Genomic DNA, 18163 nt, shown 5'->3' on the forward strand with positions numbered 1-18163 from the left:
CAGAATTAAACGTAAAAGCCAAAGAACACAACTGTTGTGCTAGAGCCGACCAGCTTCCTGACCCTGGCGGTGGGTGGGATGAGTTACTTTGGGAATGCATACGAAATAAGAATAAATACAATGTTTCTCCCTCTTCTTCCACTGATGCATCTTATGGACTTCTGTTAAACACATCTTTGAATGATGTGATTAAACGCGCTGCAGTAATGCCCAGCAGTAGCCAATTTTATGACATAGCAGAGGGATGAGACAGAATCGGGTGGGACACTATAGATTTATTTGGGCGGTCCAAGTGAAAAAAAAAAAAAAACAGAACCAAAAAACCTGCAGAAATTAATAAAATAGAAATTCTAATAAGACATCAGAAAGTGCTGATATCTTAACAACAGTATCTCAAAACAAAACCTCAAAAAATGACCATCTATAACAAAAACATGACATGATAGCAAAATACGACAACAAGATAATATTGTTCTAGTAAAAAGTAACGGACTACACAGCTTTGTACATAACACAGTCCTATATACATAGATCTATGTCAAAAGTCTTAGCACAATTTCGCTTCCACTATAACAGAACTTAAACAGATGTCAGGAAGATAATTTTTTTTGATAATCAGAAAAATATATCACAACATTGAGAAATCTTACTTTTTTCATCAGTGGATGGAATCCTCAAAATAGCTTCAGGAGAATTTCCAGCAGAGTTATAGGCAGAAATAGATATTATATATGCCTCTTCATTTAAAAGTAAACTAATTTTCTTATCGGTAGAGATGTTTGTCATTTTAAGTGCAGCATTGTTTTCTGGAAAATACTGTATTTTGTAGCCTAGAATTCTCCCAGAAGGTTGAAAGCTGTTTAATGGCTATTAAAAAAATATGCAGCAGTAAGTGTTTCACAGTGCTATTTGTATAATCAAAAGTAGATACTGTATTAAAGAGTCTAGATCAAATTACAAAATGTTATATTATATTTACAAAAGCAAGGCACTTTCTTCAGTCCCATCTTCAGGACAGTCAGCTGAAACAATTTCATTGAAGGAAAGGTTTAGAAGTCAAATACTGAGGTTTGAAATGCAAAGAGCCTCTGGTCACTTTACCAGAAGAGTAAGGTGAATCTAACCACAGGTTTGGTAAGCCATATTATTTAAGAGCAGTTGTGAGGACTTTCAATCAGATTTTCCAGTGATGTGAACACAATTAAACCCTTCCTTTCTGCACAGGTTACAAAACTCTAGTCATCTACCATTCAGTAAACGAAAGCCTTTTCAATTCTGCTTTAGTTCAGCGAGTATTTTTTCTGATGACAGCAAACCCCCTTGGCAGTTATATGTCCTAAAACACTAAAATACTTCAATGCAACATCAGCTGCAGGATACCAATATGATTATCAATTCACAAAAAGAATATATACCTTCCACAGAATATGTACAGATCTACTTCCAGCTGAGTGTGAAGACTCAATCACCCTCCACAAATCCACTTTTTCTGAAGGAGCTATTTAAAGACCAAAAAATACCTTGAAATGTGTTGATATATTAAAAAGATAGTGTATTACAGTAAAAACAATCAAAAGGTTTCAAAAATACAGTCTCAAAGCAACTCACAAAAAAATAAGTTTACCCTTGCGTAATGTGCCTTTTTTCCCTAATCAGTACAGCTTCTCTCTTTCCATAAGTTTCCTTCTGCTTTCTTTTATTTGTTGAACTCTGGAGGAGAATTTCTAGTCTTGTTTTATAACTCGCAATTTAATTTCCCTCCTTATAATTTTATTGGACATACTTACTACACTACATTTCTGCTGCTGTCCTCCTTAGCAAAGGTCACTCTCCATCTACACACTTCATTTTTCCCCTCTTCACTGTCCACCCATTTTCTTCCTTAGCACTATATTGTTTTTATCAAATCACCTCCACTCCTTTCTCTTGTCTTTCAGTTTTCCCTCTTCTACAAACTAAATATACATGTTTAAACAACAGAATTCTAATTTCAATAGACTGATAATACGCTGAAAATACAGGTTTCCATTATTAAATCCTAATGCCTCAAAGGATAACCAAAGAAAAACTTACTAAATAGTTAGCCTACCTTTCTCTTCTGTGCTCGCTGTTTTCCCTCTACTCCATTCACTCCAGAATTTTGACATAACACTCATACACCGAATGGCAACTGAATATTCAGTGGAGTCCCGCAGACTTGTAAGATTACATGATCCTGTTTTCTCTGCAGAACTCAGTGGGACTGTGACAATTCCCTGAAAGTAGATAAATGAACAAAAATTATTTGCTATAAAATTGCATTCAGATATCTGCTTATTTTTTAAAAAAAATACCTAGGATGCAGTTTTTGTGTTTCCTACCTCACTCCTCTGAAACCCAAACCTACTTGTTTCATATTTAAATTTCCTGTGAGCATCTTCATTCTTCCTGTAAAACTCTTGGGTTTGAAAAACTTGAGCAAAAACTTGGGTCTGTACTGGCCGACCCATCACTTGAACTGTGTGCAGCTCACAGGCGGCTCTAGAGCAGCTCTGCTACCATAGGAAGTGCTGGATGACTGCAGTTCCCATTAGCGGGAAGCAACTGGGTATTGCTAAAGCCAGTATCACCATAACATCCCGGAGGCAGCTGACCTCATAGCAGAAGCATCCCTGGGGAAGCAGTGATCACCTGCAGCTTGTGAGCCAGATGGGTACTTGTTTCTTTTCTTATAGAATCATAGAACAGTTTTGGTTGGAAGACACCTTCACGATCATCCCATGTCCTAGCTCTACCTACACCACTAAACCACGTTCCTAAGTACAACATCTACCCGTCTCTTAAACACCTCCAGGGATGGTGACTCCACCACCTCGCTGGGCAGGCTTTTCCAATGCCTGACAACCCTTTCAGTAAAGAAATTCTTCCTAATATCCAGCCTGAACCTCCCCTGGTGCAGCTTAAGGCCATTTCCCCTTGTTCTATCGCTATCTTGTTTTGATTTGCAGAGTTACAGGGTCTTCTAGCTCTTAGCCATGTGACAGTGTGGCTGTAGGCCATCCCAAAGATTATCACCGTATGATTAAAACGAAAAGACCAAAGAAAACACAGAAAATTCTGGTACCAAGATTAAAAAATAAGATGGAGCCTTTAAGTGGACAAGAGTATAAGAAACAACTGATGCAGTATCTTCTTCGAAAAGTAATAACAGGGTAATTTCCTTGTCATTTTTTCCTCCTAGAAGGAGCCCACTCACATCTCACTGATGGAAGTCAGAAGCTAGATTGTTGATCCAAAACAACAGCTGAAAGAAGACACGAAAACCAGGAATGTGAGTTGATGCATCAACTGAACTGGACTGACAATAGGAAGCAGAACAACAGGAACTATGGAAGGATTTAAGTATTTGTGTACGGAAGGATTGATATAATCACTACACCAACATTAATGCCTTCTCTTCCAAACTGCAAAAATTCATCAATAATTAACTCTCCTTCTCTCAAATTTCAGATGACTGAAACAGAAAGACGCACAATTAATGTTCAAGCTAGCTAAATTCTAACAGGGTCAGCAAAGGTAAGTTTTAGAATAAAGAAGATTCCCTCTTGGGAGCCAAACTGAAGTGGTAATGTCACGTAGATATACAACAACAGAGCCAAAAACCTGTGAAGAAATTCTTGTCTCCGACCAGTTGAGCCTTCCAATGAAAAGTGAATCAAACTATTACAATACAAAATGCAGACACCCACTCCTTTGAACACCATGATGGGAAGTGCATTGCCTAATGGAACCATTCTGTCCACCTCAAGAAACTCATTGTCAAAAATAGAAAACTCCTTCTATGAGAACGAATGCAGAGATCTAGAAACCACTGCTAGGTGACAGACTCTTTAGCCAACCTGCAATAAAAAGGGCTTCAAAACTATTATCAACCTCCTGCAGAACCTGACGTAGAACTGAAGACACACCAGACTAGTCTGTAGTTACTTGCCAAAAGGATGTTAACAGTATTTAATTATAATTAGAAACTTAGTATATGCAAATAGAAACGAAGGTCATCTGTTTTGTCACTCAATAAAAACACTTCACAGCAAACTATTTAGATTGTTTTGGCAGTAAGGGTTAAAAGGCCAAGAAAGTATCTGTCATTTGCTCAAACAATTTTTTTTTTTTTTTTGCATATCTGTGCTGAGAGGCAGAAGAACAGCTGGTATATCTAACTGATAGTTTGAGGCTGTCTTTGTTGGCCATTGCCATTGGATTGGCTACAGATAAAACTATGAATCGTGCCTGTCTAAGATCCTACAGAACTACACTCACTGGATTTTTGTCTTTACTGATCACAGCTACTATTTTTTCTCTAGAATGTCTGTGGAAAAATGCAGGTAAATTCTGAGGAAGAAAATGGATGCAGACTATATTTGATAGTGAAAAAGTAGACAGATGATTTCTTATGCAGGTGCTGACAAACAGACACAATACACAATAATGTTGTAACGTTGCAAAAATGTGAATGGTTTCAACATCTGGGAAGGATCTCATGTGAATGTAAGCATCACAAGGACACCAGTGTCTGGACTCCAAAGGGATAAACATCTTGAACGGGTCTTTCAAATAATAGTTCGGTTTCTAATGTCCCAGGTGGACCTGAGCCGTCCCACCCATCAGATCATCCCGAATATTATATCCTGAATCCAACAGCTAATACATCATATCTGCAGTAAAGATGCTCGCCATGAGAATGTGAGAGGGATGCTAATTAGAAACATCTGTAGTATCAGAAACTTTTCTGAGGCTCTAAGGACTACTATTATCCTCATGAATTCTTCTCTCCTAGAATTACAGAAAAAAATAAGGTCAAGGCAGACACCTCAGCAAGCCAGGCAACTTATCCCATTCTTAGATGTGGAAGAAGCAGCAGTAAGACTGCAAAGAGAATCACTTCCATACTGAGGAGCACTGGAATAGGCCATCTGAAAGAAGCAAATGACTAAATACTATCTTTTCTGTAACAGTTCCATTTAGGCATCAGAAAGACAAACTCATAAAACTACATTCCCTTATTTTCCATCTTGCAAAATTTATACTTTAATTCACTTGAAAACTGATGTATCATTAGTCCATCTTAATCTGATTCAGTTATTGTGGTTGGGAGTAAATGCTGTTTTCAACACCAGAATGAGACAGGAAAATAAAATATTTTGACTGTGTGTAAACATTTAGCCTAAGGTCATCCCTTAGCCTTCCACAGAAATATATTCAGAAGTATGGTATGTACAAATACAGACATTGACCAAAAGGAAGAGAACAATTAATCCTAGACAACAAAACAATGATCTTAAGATCATGTATATCTAATTATGCTCCACTAAAATAACAAGGTTTTAACCATTATTTCCAACTACCTGTTGCCTTTTTTTCTACTTAGCCTTTTATAACATACAAGAAATTACTCACAAAGAAGCTAACATTCAGAAGAAAATTTATCTAACTTACCGAAGAGTTTGAATACAAGTTTCTGTATTGAATCTCGCATCTTAAATCTTGTGAAGGAATAATCTTCTCAGGCATTTTCCAGGTTACTGTAAGCAACTGCTTTATACCAGTGATTTTTTTAACTGAAAGTATTTCAGGAGGTTCAAATTTCTCTAGAAAGGAGAAAAAAAAACATTAACTGTCAAAAATGTTCCTATAAAAGTTCATAATTGCTCCGTCTATGTGTGTTCCAAGAAGTTTAATTATCCCAATAACATGCATCCTATCAGAGTATTCACATGACAGTCTATTTCATAGACATAACTCTATATATGGGAAGTTATCTGTAAGAGAGATTGCACACATAACTGATTTAATGCTGACAAACCCACTCTCAAACAGATGTGAAGATTTCTTTCTGTATCAGCACTGAAGAATACTACTAAGAGACAACAGCAGGGAAAAGAAACAAAGTGGAGCTGGGATGCCAAAGTCAAGTCCAAACTGCAGATGAGGGAAGAATTCAGTTGGAATGGATTTGAGGGGGAGCAAAGTGTGAAGGAGATGATGGGAAAAGAATGTATTAGCACTGAGAAAACAGATGGCTCGTACAGAGAATGTGGAAAGTAATGGGGAGCCACAGCAGGTCTGAACACAGGGAGTAAACTGGAGAGCTGATGGAGTGCTGCAGCAAAAATACTCAGTTAAATGGGTTGTTGATTAACTGCACCAAAATCAACAGAGGAAAATGCAGCACACCACAGAGGGACAAGAAGTAGATAAAATATTATTATTTCTCCTGGGAATCACACAACAACCTTTTTTTACCATTCCTAACCAGAAGGTAGGATAGCAGAGTAAGTGGTGGTGGACCTGGAGAAATGATAACACCACTATTCATTTGCAGCCAGATATTGCACTGACACTCAAACATACAAAAAATACAGTCCAAGTACCACTTAGTTTGACAAAAAGTTTTAGTATATGGTCTTTACTTGTTAATAATTAAAACCAGTAACTTATAATGGATATGTCAGACATTAGCTTAAAAAAATAGTTGTAGTTCAACATTTCATAGTATGACTACAGCACACTATCATTTTTCACCAGCCCTTTCTTGCTAATACCAAATAATTGCTGGAAATAGCTGCTGTACCACCAACTAGTTCGAAGAATTTTACATGGAAAGGCCAAGAATTAAAACACAACAAGAGATTTGCTTCAACTAAATTGGAAGCGCCCAAATGTTGATGAAAAAACTGGAAAGGATGAAACATTTTATTAAATCCTAAATGTAAGTTCAGAGACTTTGTAATTTTAGCTACCATTTAAAGTCAGACAGCACTTCAAAACTGAAACCAGTTTAAAAACAAATGAAACCCAAATAATAGTTTCAAAACTATTGTATTGAACAACTAGTTTTTCATTATTTTCTTCTATGTAAACCGACTTTAATGACACAATTTGTTTCAGCATTGTCTAACCTGTATGCTACAGGGAGGAAAAAAGAATTGGGGAGGGTGCAGTCAGATGAACATATGCTGCTTTATCTTTATTTAACTTTTTTTTTTTAATTACCTATTTCTTCCATAGGTATAGGAACACAATCTGATGAGGCTTCACCCAAAACATTTTCAGCTTTCACCTGAAAACAAAAAGAACTACTAAACGGAGCATTTGGATAATAAAACGAACATGACTCCGTTTTGCTTTGGCAGGAGGCCACTGTATTTGGAAGAATCACCCCTCCTTCTGTCATCCTAAAAAAGAAAAGAGAAAAATAAAAGGAGTTAGAAATTAGAGGATTTTCTTTGAACAACTCAAACTGACTGTTGGGTTACTATTTCATTATTATTTATATGGTTTTGAGGTTGCAAGACATTTTTACGGGCAAACATCTCCTTGGATGATGTGTTTGTGCAAACGAATACTCTTTCCTAATCGCACTACTCCTGCAAATGCATATTGCCTGTATAGACTCAATTAGTTTTAACTGCAATTAGTAAGACAACTTTCCAGGAGCAGTAATGAAGAGTAAAACGCCTTCATGGGGGATCCACATGTTGTTATTATTTTAGAGCAAAACCTCGAAGATAAGTGACACCATGTAACTGCACACAAGACCTCCTTTCAAAACAGCTAGACAGAGCTAGTAACACACGCCGCATGGAACAATGTGATAACAAGCTTTTCTTCATCTTTTAAATACAGAAAAAAAGAAAAGACAAATTGTACCACTGCCAAGCTATTACAAGGTAATACAAATTTGACAGATTTCCTGAAAGAACACACTAACAGGCTGTCTTTACAGCATACATTTTCATAGCAAGTAGCGTGGGATGCAAAACTAAGAAAATCTGTTTCATTTTACCAACCCACAGAAAAAATCTTCAACAAATAAAAGCTCATATATGGGGCCTTCATATTATGCAGTAAGCAAGCAGATAATTTGTGTAACTAGAAAAGCCAGTTTGAGGCTGGTATTTCACAAGCATTTTAAAGCTAGTGTAAGCCTGCACTGCTACAAAACAAAGCAGTCACAGAATCATGGTATTTGGGTTGGAAGGGACCTTAAAGATCATCTCGTCCCAGCCTTCCACTAGACCAGGTTGCTCAAAGACCCATCCAACCCGACTTGAACACCTCCAGGGAGCAGCATCCACAGCTGCCCTGGGCAACCTCTTCCAGTGCCTCATGACCCTCACAGGAAAGAATTTCTTCCCAATATCTAACCTAAATCTCCCCTCTTTCAGTTTGAATCCATTACCCCTCGTCCTATCACTACACTCCCTGATCAAGAGTCCCTCCCCATCTTTCCTGTAGGCCCCTTGAAGTACTGGAAGGCCACTAGAAGGTCTCCCTTGAGTCTTCTCTTCTCCAGGCTGAACAATCCTAACTCTCTCAGGCTGTCCTCACAGGGGAGGTGCTCCAGCCCCCGATCATCTTCATGGCTCTCCTCTGGACTCGCTCAAGCAGGTCCCTGTCCTTCTTGTGCTGGGCACCGCGGAGCTAAACACAGCACTGCAGGTGGGGTCTCACCAGAATAAGAGTACAGGGGGAGAATCACCTCCCTCGACCTGCTGGTCACCTACCTTCCCCAACATGCATAGCTATTTGTTTTCATCTGCAGCTCCCTGCCTCCTTGTACCAGTGCTTTTGTAGTCATATAGTAAACTCAGCTAGGGAGTTATCTGGATTAAAATTAATGGTTAGATTTTAGTGGAAATAGTTTTGCAATCCAATTCACTGTGTGGTTAAAGAAGAATTTCTGCTTGTACAGGAAGCAAGAATATTAAAACTTACTTTCTATAGCTGTTCTAGTTTATGGTTTCACAAACTCAGCTAAGTTATAAAACATAGAAACACTAGAAGGAGTAAGAAATTCCAGCTAATGAAGGTGGAAGACTAAAACGTCAAGCGTAAAATGGAGATGAAACTAAAGATGTTTTCCTGCCGTACGATTCAAACAAAAAAAGATCCCATACACTAGCATAACTTACAATAAGAACTGTCTCCTTTGGAGTCTGAATTCCTTCCAGTTCTCAAGAATAATTTTAGACATTTTAGAAAACTGTTCCTGAAATCATATTAACTAGAGTCTTGATTAGGCAGAAAAAGAGCACTCCTAGCAGCACTATTATGAAGCACAGACTGACGAGTACATTCAGGACAAAATCTGTGCTATCACCTTCAAAATTGTATCTCAGATATGCCTTGGAACAGCACTGGTTTCACAATTTTCACAACTTACAAAAAAGTAAGTTCATAAACAATACTTAATTTAACAGAAATTGAAAGAATCAAGTATTTAGGCTTCTATAACAGGGGTCACAAAACCACTAAAAAGCATGAGACTACATAATTTGTGTTTGTAAATACAAATCCCCAGATGAGAGCAATCCAAAAAGGACAACTAACTCTGGATTCTTTCACTGAAACCTTATGACTCCAAAGGTCCCCAGGTTAAAACCCTCTGGTGTCAAGTACAATAACAGGGGCTTTAATAGTTTTAACTGGAAATTGTTTAAAGTAGAGAAGGAAGTAATCTTTTTTGGACATCCAAAATGAGGATAGCTAGTTACTCAGAAAGTTTCTAGGTAACACTCCCACAAAGTGCCTCCATTCTCCATTTGTACTTAGGCTCACTCAGCTTTTGATTACCAATTAGTAGTGTTACTTCAAGAAACAAGTGAATATCAATACTGATGTAAACATTTGTCTACTGAATATTGGGTTGAGAATGTTTATTTCCTTTGTACAGCAGACTAAAAAAAGGTATCAGATTGTAACTTTTCCCAAACATTACCAACCCCAAATTAATTGAATCTACTGAGGAAATGCCATGACTCTGAACTCCATCATGCTTCCAGGTTTTCTTTAAACAGAAGTCAGGACATGAGGGGAAGGGAACTGATGGTCTTACCCCAGCAACCCAGTTCCCAATATACCCTATACTTACATTTTTCGGTAAAGAGTATAGTTTGTCATAAAATTTGTTTCTCTTCCTGAAGTCCAGGTGCAGGTAAGTTCAGCATCAAAGAAATAAACACAGGAAATATTTCTCGGTGTCTCTGGTAGAACTACAATGACAACGGTTAAAAAAAATGTCCAGTAAAAATAAGTAATTTCAACATACAACTGACTTTGTTGGCCAAAAGGCAGATTATGGCAAACTTCACTAAGTGTCTTGAATAGCACTTCATTTTATAATTTCTTACTGCCCTCAAGACTCCTCACAAAACCAAAACCAAAACCACTCTTTCTTCCCCTGGGGAGACACGGAGATTTTCTCCAACTACTTCTCAGAAGTACTTAATTAAGTGGGCCTGAAGGTATTTTTGCAGTAACTCATTATATTAACCCAAACCACTACATGGGTTGTCCTGAACCTCTAAGCATAGCCCCTACAACATGCCTGTAGTTCAAGGCCAGTCCAGAGAGTAAGAGGAAAACAAAGAAACAGCACAAAAGTTCAGGAAAAGGCATTCTCTGAAAGATAAATCTCTTCTTGGTTCCTTCCCAGAATGTCTAACCACATAATCTATGAAAACCCCTAATCTGAGAAGCCAGCATGACCTCAGAGTGCAGAAGAAAACTTCCTGGGAAATGTATCTATATGCCCTTGAAGTGACCACTAAAATTCTGGACTCTCTATCTTACAAGCAAGATAGCGCAAAAGAAGCAACCCTCTGCAATCGCTATAGTCTGACGTCATCCACAAAAATGTAACACCCTCAAAGATGGCTTTGTTAAAGCCAGCTTCCTTGTTCTTCACTCAACAGAAGAAACTGGAGTTGAAAGGAAGAAAACTGCGCCCAGTGAAATAAACCAGTTGAAAAGCCCTCTCTCCAAAATGTTACTTTTCTGTCCCACCTAATATAACACTCAAAAGGTTTTTCTTTCGCACACTAAACTTTGCAGACAGGCAATACCTTCTGCTGGCTTTTACTCCACACATGTATTTTTCTGTGTTTATTGTTTCTTTACTAGAATGGGACGCCCAGGCATACATTAGTATAATCTGGACTTAATCTGTTCAATAAATTAGAGAATTTGTATATATATTTGTCCTGTACCCTTCTCCATAAGAGGTTATAACTGTAATTTCTTTGGAACACAGGATCAGGGAGGAAATCCTCCCTGGAGAAAGCTGAAGTTAGCTAAGCTAGACAAAAGACATAACCAAAGAGACGGACCCAGTACCCTCTGAAAACCTCCACTCACTTCAGCTGGCCAAAAATCAGGGTCAGAGAGGTTATGGACCACTGCCAGTAAGGAATGCTTGCAATTGCATGCTTTATTTCAGGGGGAAAAAAAAAAAAAAAAAAAAAAAAAAGAAAGATATATACTTCAATACAGGTGTCTTACAATGCCACAAGCTAATAAAAAAAAAAGTATTGCCTTAAAAGTAAAATTTCTGAAGTTATTAAAAAATGTTAAACTCGTTTTTCTGCATACTTACAGCCAGATTTAACTTCAGTATGAACCAAAAGTTGTTCCTTGCCCAAATACTCCGTGAAACATTTCACATGCACTTTGCTGTAAGTGAAATTACGGATGGTTATACTAGATACAGTTTCGTTCACAATGTTATAGTTTTCCTGAGCAATCAATTCATGATTCAATTTCCAGATTATGTGGCTTGCATTTCTGTGAGGTGTGTAGTGTTTTCCGAGAACACAAAATAGCTTCAGGGTGGATCCTCTTTCAATTTCAGGAGATGAAGGAAAAATGACAGCATCTCTGATAGACTTCTCATCTAAAAACAAAATCAAAGATATCACATAACCTAATTCCTTATAAAATACCAGTGGAAAAATGATAACTTATTTTGTTGTCTACAGATCATTTCATTAGATTTTTTTCCTATGCAGTTAAAATAAAATGCTCAGTTAGTCACTCAAATCAGCTACTGCTGTTTGAAAACTCAGTTCACCTTAATTACTGTATTACCATAGGTATTATATAAGAATGATGTTTCTATACCTTCCCAGAAATAATGGAGAAATTTCAACTCAAGTGTTTTTTAACAGCTTACTCTTGTCTTTTAAATGTTTTTTAAAAACATTCATATATGTGTATGTACACTATTTAGATGTTATCATTACTGATTACTATAGCAGAAAATACATCAAACTGGTAAGTTTAAAATTTACAACTAAGCCGCAATATATTTCACTATCTCGTTAGTACTTTTACCCCTCACAGACTTCATATTCCCAGATACAGTGCAGGAATTGTATACAAAATGCATGTAAAAGGAAAAGCAGGCTGAGCGAATGAATTCAGCAACAAAGTTATCAAACAGTGCAAGAATCACCCATTAGAGTCCTGCAAGGAGCAAGCTGTTTCTTTTTTTGCTGCTACTTATTTCTTGAAGCCAAATTTCATAAATACATCTGTTAAATAAAACCAACCCCCCCAACTTTTACAGACAGCATTTCTTTGCTAGAATGTAGGAATGAAAGGGAATAAAATATTAAACTTACTTCCTTGTTTTCTGGTAATCCTCTCCTTTGTGTGTATTAACTGTAAATTGCTTTCCCTGTTTCTTTTTGTGTCCTTTTTGTTTCAAAGTAATTTCTTCATGTTTCAAAGTCACACTAATGGCTATTTTACACTCTACCGCAAAAATTTTACTGTGTATTAGTTGTAAGCAATTACCTGCACTGCTTCATATATTGTTCAAGCCTCAACAAACATATTCACCCCTCTTCCATATAATCCCCAATTTGACACAAATGCCATTATATAATTATATAATAAATTACTGTTGTGTGTGAAGTTGTGATAAATTGCACATGAACTTTCAATTACTGTCACAAAGTCATTATTTCAATCTGTCCTTGTGATTTCCTATTCTAACCTATACTATTCAAATTAATCTGTTTAAAGTGGCACTGTTGTCACAAGGAGTATTTTTAATCCTCAACCACTCATTCACTGCTTTTATCCCCAGAAGAAGTGTAGTGAACCAAAAGGAAACTGATACAGATGAAAAATAAAACCTTGGCAAAAAATAACATCATCCTCCGTCCAGATCAGATTCCTCACCGCTCCACAACTAGCCATATAATCATGAACTCCAGCATGGAGAGGGAGATGAGAGGCAGACAGAGTACAGAAATCCCTGCTCTTCCGACTTCAGCAGTTACATGTACTGGTTTAAACTGACTGTGGAACTACCACATTTAAAAAAAAAAAAAAAAAAAGATTAAAAAATTAAAAAATCAATAGTCACACATTGTTAAGTGACTTAAAATTAGGAACGAGAACATTAGTAGTCATTGCTTGAACCTCTGAATAGGCAATATCTGACTTAAAACAGTCCAAAACCAGAAAATATTAACTGCATTTTAAGTGTTCAGGTGTTACATAAACATTCATTTGTTCCATCAGCAGATCTCCAAAGTTACCAGCCTTTAGAACCCAACAAGAACTGAACTATGATATGACTTCTGGATGCAGATTCCCTTTCTATATCCTGTGCAACAGGGAAACAGTTAACAAAGTGAGTTTTAAAATACTTTAAATACAAAAGAAAACAAATCCAGGCTATCATGATCACAATTATCATTCCACAAAAGGACACCAAGAGTGACATAAATTAATTTTTCTCTCTATACTGTACACTACTTAGTCAATCACCTACTAACTTCTATTTTTAAAATACATTCTTTTCATTTTCAGAACTCCTTGAAATTTCATTTGGAGAAGGTCCTCTTCTGGAAAACTTTCTTACGGCAAGACAGGTGCTAATATAATCAAGAAACATACCTGCTATAGAGCTGCAGAGCAGGATGAACATCCAAACCAAACAGCTGAACATTTCCTTTTCAGTAACTATGGGCAGGAAATGCTGTCATAAAAATAAAAATAAAAATAAAAATAGTGTACTTCAAGTAAAGATGCCCCTGTAATACTTTGCAAGTGATGACAGAGTTACCTTGAGGAGCTGCTGGAATTTCAGCTCTCCATGCAAACCTGTATCTCAGTAGGGCTCCAGGTGGGAAGCAAGTGTTACCTCCCTAGAACAAGTACACCAGCAGCTTCTAGAGCAAACACTGCATGTCCTCCTCCCCCCACAGGTTCAGACAATGCTAGGAAGCAGGTGTGCAGAGATCTATAGGTGGGATACGGGCAGAAGGGGTTCTGCCCTACATTATAGCCCCTTCCACAAAGGTTTTGCTACGAAATAAAGCTTTACCAATAATGTAAAAGAGAAAACCATAGTAAAAAAATGCTTTGTGCTCAGTTTGTACCAGAAGTCATCTTAAACATTATTTTCAGCCTGTCTCAGGGAGCATTTTATAAACTTTGAGGCCATGACAGCACAAAACAAGAGAAAAAAAATGAAAAGGACACATGAGAGAAAAAGATAAGGGAGGAGTTTGCCCAGTGACATACTCCTAAAGTACAGCTGTAGCAAGATGTATACCAACAACCAACAAGAAACAAAGCAATTACAAAAAGAGAATCTATTACGACTTTAATTACTTAGGGTATAAGTTCTTGTTCTCAAAGCAGTAAAGGCAAATTATGTTATTGATGGCAATAAAAAGAAGAACCTTAAGCAACTGCCCCAAGTATTCTGCACCAGTAGGACTGGTGCAGAATTAAAAACAGATGCAGATTTAAAAATACTTAGATAGTTAATTTTTGAATTTTAGAATTTATATAGTCCATAGCAATGTTGATGAGATACTAGAAGTTCCTCTCTGTTAAAGCTAAGAATATATTTTGTAAGCACTAAAGTGTGTGTTTATTCTTATTATACTTTTCAAAGTTTAAGAAAGATAACAAAGTAAAAAAAAAAAAAAAAATCAGTCCCAAAGTCATGGCTACAAGAAAACTACATTCCATTCTTAAATAAAGAAAAATCATAATGATGACTCTAAACTTTGCCAACTTCATAGGAACACACACCAATGATTGCTATACAGCTATGATAAATACTGACGTAGTCAGTACTTAATTAGCTAGGAGACTAGTAGTTGCAGAAAACCAACACACTTCAAAGATGATTATCAACGTCAGCAAAACCAAGCAAATTCACCAGGAGCACTACAAGATAATGTGCCTAAGCAAAACTATCTGACAGAGGAGGAATGGCAAGGCAAAGACAAATCAACAATGAGTTACAGATGCTACACTGGCATAAGCATTTTTTTTTAAATGTTAAAAAGTAAATAATTTTATTAGTCAAATAAAATGTTTTTGCAACAGCTCTATGAATATGTCTTTAATCTTGGAGAATACACTTATTTATGAAAATACCAAATCCTCTGTATGGTAGGTGAAGATAAGCATACATATAATTTTTTTACAGGAAAGAACTTAAGGCACTTAACATAAATAATAAAGCTCTATTCTTTCTTTTCTGAAGACTTAACTGCCAGCAACATGTAATAAAAGCTCACTGCGTATTTTGTGTTGTACCGACTCCATTAAAAAAACCACTAGTTCAAAACACAGGCTTTCCATGTGTCTGCGACAACCACAGAATACAAGGTTTTCATATTATGGCCGTGACTAATTAAAGAACTTCCCCTAGTGATCGACTTCTTCCTTAGATTCACTGAACGTACCAACATAGTAACAAAAAATGGCAGAAGTTGCCATAAGATTAGATAACAGTATGTCAAGAAACAACTGCTTCCAGACCATACAGGCAGCAGCATCATTTCAAATATATGCAACTGCGAAAGAATTGAGCAAAAAGAGAGAAAAGCAATGTCACCACAGAGCAGCTGTCAATACTAAACTTCATTACACAGCTCTATGTAAAACGTGCTATTAAGTTTTCCTACTTTGCGGAATACTCGGAAAAAAAAAACAAACAAACAAACAAAAAAAACAAACACGAAGATGATGATTCTCCCCTACTTAGGACATGCTCCAGCCTAAGAAAGAATCAATTTGAGAGATTTTTTAATAAAATTAACAGTCCATTTCAATAGAAGACCTAGTGCAAAAAAAAAGCAACCATGAGTTGACATGGACACTGACTCTATCTGGGAGCAGCTATACCCTTCTTCTGGAAATTAAATCATTTTATAGATCTTTCCTGAGAGTTTGTGAGAAAAATGAAAAGACAGTATAAGCAGAACCATGGCCTTGGTTAAAGCATAGAACACTTCAAAGGGTGCAAAAAGTCTAGCAAGGAGATGAAAAACAATCTGCTACATAAAAAAAAGAAAGAGAAAAAGCCTACTAACTTCATCAAACACTTCTCACTGTCTTTCTTTCCTTACAACTTGGCAAAGTTCTAACAGTTTCTGCTGATACTTTACATATGCTGTTCGCTATTTTTGAGGGAACATAAGACAGAAGAGGCTGTGTTTCAGCCAAAATAGTTCAACTATTTCCAAGAAGGAGGAAAACATTTTTTTTATCGTATTCCTTTGACTAGCTCCAGCAATCCCACACTTTTTTAGCAAGCAATTGGAGCTCAAAAGCACTGGGAAATCATAAAAACATTTCTGAATTATGCTTGTGGCAAAAATACCACATACCACCGCATATTCCACCACAGTGAAGCACAGCACTAAAAGATCAAGCATGGCAAATCTGGCTGCAATGCAAGTTACAAGCCTTTGAAAAATTCTAGTTCCACACGCTCACCAGAAAGATTAAACAGCCAAAGATCCCAACCACGCTCAGTGGACGCTCCTCATCCTGTACCCATACCTACCTTTTCCCCCTCCTTTAGTGCTTCTCTAGTGCTCATCACACAATAAGTCAGTTCCACTTGCCAAAATAGCAGAAAACTACGCAAAAAAAAAAAAAAAAAAAAAAAGTATTTGTGCTACATTAGCGAATGTAAGCAACTGGCTACATGACTTGACAGGCACCTGAGCTGGTGAAAGAGAGGACTGGGGAGAGACCTCCACAGCATTTATTTGGTTCAGTCCTGATGCTACGTTGCATTTCTTCTATTTTCCTGACGCTGCGTTGCATCTCCTTCTACTTTCTCCAATAACACTTAGCAGCAAGATATTTGACATGCCAGCTGCTAGTTACTACATGTGGAAGACCGGGTAGTGCCTCAGCAGGTTACAACCCTGCTCATGTCTTATATGCTTGTCACTGTATCAATACGTGACTAAACAGATCTTTAGCTTTACTTGAGATCACATACGTAAAAGTGATAAAAGAACATTCCTGAATGAAAGTCACACCATAAATTCAGAAGTGCTTCACTTGAAGATACCTATAAAAGCTAAATTCTGATGACTAAACAAATAGCATGTACAGAACTGTCTTCTTCAGCTATTTGAAAAACTGATTCACCAAAGCCAGATTTCTTGCAGGAAGGAGCAATCTCAACGAAGGTCTCATTAAATGAATAAAAAATTGGGTAACATAGTTGATGAAACAAGGCTTTCCCAATACCAAAACCTCTGATTTTCCATTTTCATTTTGAAATTTACATCGCTTGGAAGAACCATGGTTTTAAAATTTAAACAAGTCAGAGGAAAAAATTGCCCAAAGGAACTTTTCCCCATACTCTATTTAGGACTACCTCTTAATCACCCTTCTCCCCCATTCCAGGACAGGAAAGCTTTTTCCATTCAGATGCAATTCTAAGATTGTTTTTAACTACACAGACACATACTCCCGCATGCAGTGTAGCTGTTACACCATTAATAAAGAACATGGCACATCTACAAACGGAAAGGCAGTATGCCTTTAGCCTGTATAACACATAACCCCAGTCATCTGCAAGAATTTCCAACATATTTGCTGGAACCTGACAGGGCATCCTTTCCTACTAAGTCTGACACTCTTCTAACAACTATGAAAGAGGAAAGAAGCTGAATAGCTATTGTTGTCTTTTACTTAGTCTTCAGTAGCAACTGCTGCACTTCTGCCATACAGGCTACCACATGGAGAGACAGACCTTGTCCTGTACAAGATCAGCCAACAGTGAATGCCGGGAGCCCGAGCCTGCGCTCAGCCCCACTGGGCCACCCAACTGTGATGTTATGCACAGATACAATTGGAAAAGCCATAATCATCATTTGTCAGAACTCCAAGATTCAAATCCATCAGCATTTATACAAACCCTAGAGGGAAAGAGGACACTGTAGGCAAACAATCCAAATAGGAATTTCAGTCTCCTTCCTAGGTAATGGGACAGAGAAGCATCAGCTTCCAGGATTGGTCAGCTACCAGTGAGCATCAGAAAACCAAAACAGAGGTTTCT

At 37.2% G+C, this 18163-nt stretch overlaps 1 protein-coding gene across 1 annotated transcript in view; it reads right to left on the reverse strand.

Moving 5' to 3' along the window:
• LOC104341715 (uncharacterized) overlaps positions 1-18163 on the reverse strand; it is a 73472-nt gene that overhangs the window by 12764 nt on the left and 42545 nt on the right. Inside the window, exons 15-22 of the mRNA XM_086480120.1 lie at positions 13732-13813; positions 11417-11713; positions 9914-10034; positions 7033-7214; positions 5476-5627; positions 2090-2255; positions 1416-1498; positions 651-867 (exon numbers count right to left, since the gene is read on the reverse strand). Coding sequence (XP_086336246.1) covers positions 651-867; positions 1416-1498; positions 2090-2255; positions 5476-5627; positions 7033-7214; positions 9914-10034; positions 11417-11713; positions 13732-13813 — 1300 coding nt within the window. The remainder of the gene's footprint in view (positions 1-650; positions 868-1415; positions 1499-2089; positions 2256-5475; positions 5628-7032; positions 7215-9913; positions 10035-11416; positions 11714-13731; positions 13814-18163) is intronic.

This window comes from Leptosomus discolor, chromosome Z (assembly GCF_034619465.1).
Source record: "Leptosomus discolor isolate bLepDis1 chromosome Z, bLepDis1.hap2, whole genome shotgun sequence".
NCBI classification, from domain to species: Eukaryota; Metazoa; Chordata; class Aves; order Leptosomiformes; family Leptosomidae; genus Leptosomus; species Leptosomus discolor.